The sequence below is a fragment of the Colobus angolensis genome, unplaced genomic scaffold, assembly GCF_000951035.1.
Source record: "Colobus angolensis palliatus isolate OR3802 unplaced genomic scaffold, Cang.pa_1.0 Scaffold31, whole genome shotgun sequence".
Taxonomy (NCBI): domain Eukaryota; kingdom Metazoa; phylum Chordata; class Mammalia; order Primates; family Cercopithecidae; genus Colobus; species Colobus angolensis.
In genome coordinates this window covers 3,284,951-3,292,150 of record NW_012116377.1, presented here as the reverse complement: position 1 = coordinate 3,292,150, position 7,200 = coordinate 3,284,951, and the positions used below count along the sequence as shown (strand labels likewise).

The 7,200-nt window shown below is 46.7% G+C and overlaps 1 protein-coding gene and 1 long non-coding RNA gene across 2 annotated transcripts in view; both read left to right on the top strand.

The window, feature by feature from the left end:
- The first annotated feature begins 1,194 nt into the window (after window positions 1-1,194).
- LOC105517919 lies at window positions 1,195-3,787 on the top strand. Its single transcript, XR_001002743.1, has 3 exons — window positions 1,195-1,309; window positions 2,054-2,209; window positions 3,611-3,787. It is a non-coding gene; the product is annotated as an uncharacterized LOC105517919 (long non-coding RNA).
- Window positions 3,788-4,175: 388 nt separating this feature from the next.
- Window positions 4,176-7,200, top strand: part of RBSN (rabenosyn, RAB effector) — a 24,359-nt gene continuing 21,334 nt past the window's right edge. The window contains exon 1 of the mRNA XM_011950686.1: window positions 4,176-4,347. Coding sequence (XP_011806076.1) covers window positions 4,200-4,347 — 148 coding nt within the window. The 5' untranslated portion in view covers window positions 4,176-4,199. The remainder of the gene's footprint in view (window positions 4,348-7,200) is intronic.

Sequence of the window (7,200 nt, the reverse complement as noted above, 5' to 3'; positions counted from 1 at the left end):
GAACTTCTCTCTGAGTTTCTCAAAGGACTCATGTTCTTCTCCATAACTATGTCTTTGCATATGCGATTCCCCTGGCCTGGAAGGCCTTTCCTAATCGTTTCTACCCGAGGACCATGCTCATGTGCTGCCTGCTTATGGGAACCCTTTCCTGAATTCCTGCAGGGGACTCTGCTGGTCTTTCCTCTGACACCATAGCATCTGTGTGCACGTGCACACTTCTGTTTTGAACTAATTGGCTTCCAAAAACTCAATGCTTTCCCAATCCGGAGCCCCATGTCCTCAAATGGAAGGTGATGAAGGCGCAGTGCTCCCGTCCAGAGACCAGGTGAGTAAGACTCTTTGGAGGCAGGGAAGGTGAGACGGGCAAAGCCAGTATGCAGGACACCCCCCCTACTGTGCAATTACCTCAATCTTCACAACCCTGTGAGGCGGAGACTATCATTATTATCCCCATTTTACTTCTGTAAAAGAGGGCCAGTAACACTGCAGGGATGTAAACGGAGGCCCAGGATCGTCCAATCGTCCCATCGTTCTCTGCAGCTCTTCCTCCTGGAGCCTGGCCATTGCTAAGGTCCGGAACGTGTACAGGGCACAAAGCAAATAGGTCTCCGGTACTGGGATGAGGTTTTGACTCTCTATACCCCATGGTACCTAGCACAGCGTAGGCACGGGGTAGGTCCTGGCTGATCAATCGTTCTGCCTTTTGAAAATGCCATCTTTTCCACAGGTTTGGCCATGCTGTACACCCCCAGGATACACCTTCTCATACCAAGTCTCCAGTTTCATGTGGTTCTATTCTTGGACTTTCCATCGCCTCCACGTCCCCTGAATATTTTTTCTGTCTCCAGCTCTCAGGAACTTTGACTCCTTGGCTGCCTTTGTGCATATTGGTCAAGAGCCAAAGATCTACCGGCCTCAGCTTTCCCAGCTGTACAATGGGGTGCAGAGCCAGTGGCTGGCTTTAACGCGCTGCTAGATTGGAATCCGAGACATAAGAACCGCACAAAATTACCAAGTCCCACCTCCTCTCCCCCCCTGCACGTGTCCCCGCCCTCTTTCGGAAAGCGCCTGAGCAGAAGCTGCCGGACCGCCCTCCACGATTCGAATCCGTATCCGCCCTTTTTGCTGCCTCGAAGACTCGGCGCTCGACAGGCGTCTACTAGCCTGTCTTCCGGTTTCGTCGCCGCCGCAGGCGCACCTGCTGAGTTCCGAGCGACCGATGGAGATGGCGGCCGCGGCTGTGTGAGGGACGGTGGAGGCCCGGGCCCGAGGACGGGACAGGCCTGCGTGTCCGCAGGAGCCCGGCCGGGTACAGAGGGTCAGGCCTAGTCTGGGGGACGGGGACACTACTCCTCCAGAACGGAGATGGGCGGGTCCTGTGGGTGTGGACCGTGTGTGGTTGTGGTGGGTGTGACGTGAGAGGTGGGAGATGGGAGATGCGGCTTTCAGGCCGTGCGTTTCGCTTGTGTGTGCTTGTGATGATTGGGCTCTGTGCGGTTACGCGGGGCGTATACACTTGGGTTTGGTTGTGCAGCTGTGGGGGGAGTGGGTGGGTGCTTGTCTCCCGAGCGGTTGTGTTTGATTCTCTGGTTGTGTAAAGCTGAAGCGTTTGTGTTCTGAGTTCGTGTAGAGATGTTTGGAGTGTTTTGTGTGGTGTCTGTGCGATGTGTGACGTTGTCATGTCTGCTCCACGGGGTTGAGTCGTTCGTGTTGTGTGTGGTCATGCGACATGTGTATAATCGTGTTAGTTACGTGGGTTGTGGTTGTGTGCGGTCGTGAGGGCGGGTTGAGTGCGGCTGTGGGATACGTCGATGCGGCATGTGGCGGGGTGACATTAATGCTGGATGTACGGTTGCAGAACATGCAGTTTGTTTGTTTTTGACTTTTTACGTGATTTAAGAGTGCGAGGGGCTTGCGTATGTGTTCAGTTACGGTTGTGGGGTCCGATTCGGTGGTTTCTTTATGGTATATGCTTAGTTATATGATTTTGGAGTTCATTCATTTGTTCGTTCTTTAATGGAGCTTTATTGTGCTGCTTCATTGTGTGTGCCAGGTACTGTGCTAAACCTTGGGGAGACGGCGAAGGGGAAAACATACAGAGTTTGTGCCCTCCCAGATTTTTCAGTCTTACTTGGTCACTTCACTTATGTACCTGCGGTTATAAATTGAGATGAGTGCTGTGAAGGAGAAGTCCATTCTGATGCTCTGAGTAAGAGGCATTTCTTTGAGGAAGTGAGGTTTGGGTTTGGGCTGAGGCGTGAAGGGTGGTTTTGTGGCATGGATGTGGTGGGCTTTGTTTGGTTTGTGGCCGTTTGGGGTGAGTGCATGGGAAGAAAGGGCGCTGTCACAGTCAGCATCAGATGAACCACTGGCTGAGGAGGGAACAGACCAGACCTAGAGCTACTGTATTTCAGTGGAAAATGTATGAAGTCACTGGGTTTCTTAACTAGAGGGGAAAAATAGGGTCCTGGTGTCTCATTTGTTTATTTTCTGAGTTGCTGCCACCCTTCAGCTTTGAGGACCAGGCAGTCCCTCCTCAGTGGTCTTCTACAGTCCATCCAAAGCTGAGGGTCACACATCTCCCCCACTATATACTGTGGCTTGTAGCCCCAGGTTCTTGGGGAGAAATTTCTCTGCTTTTGTGGAATGGTTTTGTCTCAATTTCTCTTGTGACTGAGAGTCTTGATGAGGTGACATTGGAAGTGACTTTGCCATGGGCCAGTAAGACAGAGAATGTAACTTATTAAGCCCTGAAATGTTTAGGCACCAAAGCCTTTTATTTCTTTATTATTTATTTATTTATTTATTTACTTTTTTGAGACGGAGTTTCGCTCTTGTTGCCCAGGCTGGAGTGCAATGGCGTGATGTCAGCTCACTGCAACTTCCGCCTCCTGGGTTCAAGCAATTTTCCTGCCTCAGTCCCCTCACTAGCTAGGATTGGGGCGCCTACTGGCTAATTTTTGTATTTTTAGTAGAGATGGGATTTCACCATGTTGGCCAGGCTGGTCTTGAACTCCTGACCTCAGGTGATCCGCCTGCCTTGGCCTCCCAAAGTGCTGGGATTACAGGCGTGAGCCACCATGCCTGGCCAGCCTTTTATTTTTGAAGCAGTGAGAACATCAGGTTTGCTACTTAACTGTCACTTACTGGCTTATAAGATCTATCAGGGTGCAGTGGCTCACACCTGTAATCTCAGCAGTTTGGGAGGCTCAGGCAGGAGGATTGCTTGAGGCCAGGAGTTAGAGACCCGCCTGGGAAACACAGAAAGAACCTGTTTCTATAAATAATTTAAAAACTAGCTGGGTGTGAAGGCACAGTCCTGTTGTCCCAGCTTCTTGGGAGGCTGAGGCAGGAGGATCACTTGAATCCAAAAGTCAAGGCTGTTGTGAGCAATTGTAGCTCACTAGGTGACAGAGCAAGATGCTGTCTCTTAAAAAAAAAAAAAACCTAGTAAGCCCATTAGAGATAAGTGCTCCACAAATATAAAATAAAGTTTTTCTTTTTGACTAGTAGGTTTCTAATGTTTCTCTTTAATTGATGTTAGGAGTTCTGGTGTTTTGTATGTTTTTATAGGAGATACTATGTCTTCATCTTTGCATTTCTAACACAGGTGTCTTACAAGTATCAAGAACTTAATATATGTGGTTGAATAAACAATCAAGGTAAACAGCATCAAGTAAAAACTTCTGCTTGTTGATAAGTACTTCAGAGATTCCCCCAGTGGCTAAAGTGGCATATGAATTACGAAGTTAGGTCATTTGGAATGAATGTAAGAGAATTGCCAAGGTATTATTTGCTTATTTCAAGAATCTGTGTTTCCCACTTAATTGAGTTGTTGTTGTCCAGTGACGTTTTCACGTCTTAGGTTTTGCAGTTTGCTTGGTCTAAGGATTTGAGCAAGAGTTTGTTTTCTCATACTTGCACTGAACAAACATTAAGTACCCTGTTGAACTGTGAAAAGAATGAAGAAAATCCTCAATTGCTATCAGTTTGCCTGAACTGGCTTTTTTCCCTTCTTCTTTTCTTTCTTAGGCTCCTCCTACTCCAGAGAGGAAATCTCATCCAGGGCCATGAAGCTACTTCCTCACCGTCTGTGTGCTGCTTAAGCTAATGCTGCGGAAACCATGGTTCCTTGGGAGGAATCAAGCTGACTCTTGGCATGAGATCCCTGCCTTCATAGGGTTGAGAGCAGCACTGCCATGGCTTCTCTGGATGACCCAGGGGAAGTGAGGGAGGGCTTCCTCTGCCCTCTGTGCCTGAAGGATCTGCAGTCTTTCTATCAGCTTCACTCACATTACGAGGAGGAACACTCGGGCGAAGACCGTGATGTCAAAGGGCAAATTAAAAGTAAGAGGCGAGGACCTTGCCTATACCTGCTCTCATTGAGAGCTTTAACTCACAGGATGGTTCTCATCAGCTTCAGTGTTGCCATGGGAATATGATAATAGTAGTAGCACACAAATGACAAGTGTTTGTCATGTGCCAGGCATTTTCAGAGTCTCCCTGTTTATTTATTTCATTTAATCCTCACAATAACTGTGTGGCTGTGAGCCACATTTTGCACCAGACACAGAGAGATTAGATAACTTATCTAAAGCAACTCAGTGAAACACAGTCTGACTTTGAATCTAGTAAATGTAATTGCTGTGATCTGGCTTGACTATTCTCTAACTACTAGCCTAACAGGATTTGGAGAGGAATTTCTTTCCTTTGCTATGATGATAGAGGCACATTATGCACCCATTTTACCTGTCACAAATTTAAGCCTACCCACCATCCTTCCTTCCCCAACTGGTATCTTGCCCTCTGTAGCCCAGAAAAAGGAAGGTCATAGTTGAAAAACAAAAGAAACAATCTGAAAACCTTGGTTTTTGAGCTTCCAAGAGCTCAGATCTGAGAGAGTTGTGGAAAGAATTTTTCAAAGGTACTTTTGACTATACATATGTTGTGTTTCCTGGACATCAAATTCTAACCTCCAGATAGGATGCTGCTCCTCTGGGCGGGCACAGTGGCTTATGCTTCTATTCCCAGCACTTTGGGAGGCCAATGTGGGTGGATCACTTGAGCTCAGGAGTTCAAGACCAGCCTGAGCAACATCGCGAAACCCACCTCACAAAAAAATTTTTAAAAAACTAGCTGGGCGTGATGGGGCACGCCTGTTTCCCCAGCTACTCAGGAGACTGAGGTAGGAGGATCGCTTGAGCCCAGGGTGGTCAAGGCTGTAGTGAGCGATGATCGTCCCACTGTACTCGTGCCTGGGCAACAGAGAGAAAGACCCTTTCTCTCTCTCACACACACACACACACACACAACAAAGATGCTGCTCCTCTGGAACTTATTTTTGTAGTTTTCAGCTAACTTGCTTCTCACAGCTGGCAGCATTTCTGAAGGCCATGAGATTAAAAAGTTCTGGATGCTGTATTCACAGTCTTTATTGGGAGGGAAAGAAAGGAATGACCGTGTATTTCTAAGTGTACTTTGGCTTTCTGACAGGTGATTCATATGCACTTTGTAATCACATATTTGTCCCTAGAGTTTTTTACTGAACTTTTCTGTTCAGTAAAAAAGAGTTTCTAAAAGCATAGACAGTTACAACTTCTATCCAAAAACAACAAAGGCAAACATTTCTGAAATCCTGAGGGCTATGGTGGATGAAGTAGCTTCTGGCTGTAGAGGCTGTAGAGCAGAGCCATAACTATTAGGAGGGGAAAAAAATGCTGTGCTTTATAATTTAGAGTTTCTTTCACAGACATTATTATTTCATCTGACTCTCCTAACAACTCTGCAAGAAGGTGATTGGTCTCATTTTATAGATAGTAAGTGAAGTGAGGCTCAAGAGATGTTGAGTTACTTATCCACGGTCACACAGGAATTGGCAGAGCTAGGCCTGGAATGTAGGTCTTCTATCATCTCTATGTCCAGTGCTGCCGTTTGCATGTGACATCACTGAGGGTGAGAGGCCCCGTGTTTCAATCACAGCGTGCATTGCAGCTTCCTGGAGGAAATGAAGCAAAAACAAAACTGAAAAACCTGATTATGTAAGTTTCCTTTGGACAACCAAAGGAAGAGCCTCCATCATTTTCAACTAGCTTCCAGTCTTAGTGTCAGCTGAACTAAGTCATATACAATGCCATTGCTAAAACTGGTGATGCCAGTGGGTAGAGAGGTTAGAGAATGTTCCCCGATTCCTTCACTGACCCTTTTTTAAGAGGAAGAGTGTTTAAGGTTATTTAGAGAATACAGATACGGGAATCTATTTAAGGAATACTAAATAGAATGGAAATTTTGTGCCTTGTGAAAGAAACTTGAAAGGATCCTTGGCTGGGCACAGTGACTCACACCTGTAATCCCAGTGCTTTGGGAGGCCATGGTGGGAGGATCACTTCAGCTTAGGAGTTTGAGAACAGGCTGGGCAACACAGATCCTGTCTGTACCAAAAAAAAAAAAAAAGAGAAAAAAAATTTTTTTTTTTTAGTTAGCTGGGCATGATGACATGTACTTGTAGTCCTAGCCACTTGGGAGGCTGAAGCAGAAGGATCCCTTGAGCCCAGAAGGCTGAAGCTGCAGTGAGCCATGATTATGCCACTGCACTCCAGCCTGGGCAGCAGAGTGAAACTTTGACTCAAAAAACAAAATAAAGTTACTTCAGCTGGGTGCAGTGGCTTACGCCTGTAATTCTAGTACTTTGGGAGGCCAAGGCAGGAGGATTGCTTGAGCCCAGGAGACCAGATGGGGCAACATAGCAAGACCACCTCTACAAAAAAATTATTTTAAAAAATTAGCCAGTCACAGTGGCACGCACCAGTAGTCCCAGTTACCCAGGAGGCCGAGGTGGGAGGATTGCTTCAGCTTGGGAGATCAAGGCTGTCACATTCTAGCCTGAGCAACAGAGTGAAACTGTCTCAAAAAAAAGAAAGAAAAGATCCTCTTGGTTTTTCCCTTTATCTCCCACACTGCCCTACCCCCCACATCTCTACCTCTAGTACTACTACTGATCATATCTTTAGTTAGAAAGGAATTCTTGATTATGTTGCAGTTTTCTACATTTCAGAATCAGGAAAGTAAAGTTTTAAGGATTGACATGAAAGGTTTTTTGAAAAGCCCTTTAGAGGCCGGGCGCGGTGGCTCAAGCCTGTAATCCCAGCACTTTGGGAGGCCGAGACGGGCGGATCACGAGGTCAGGAGATCGAGACCATCCTG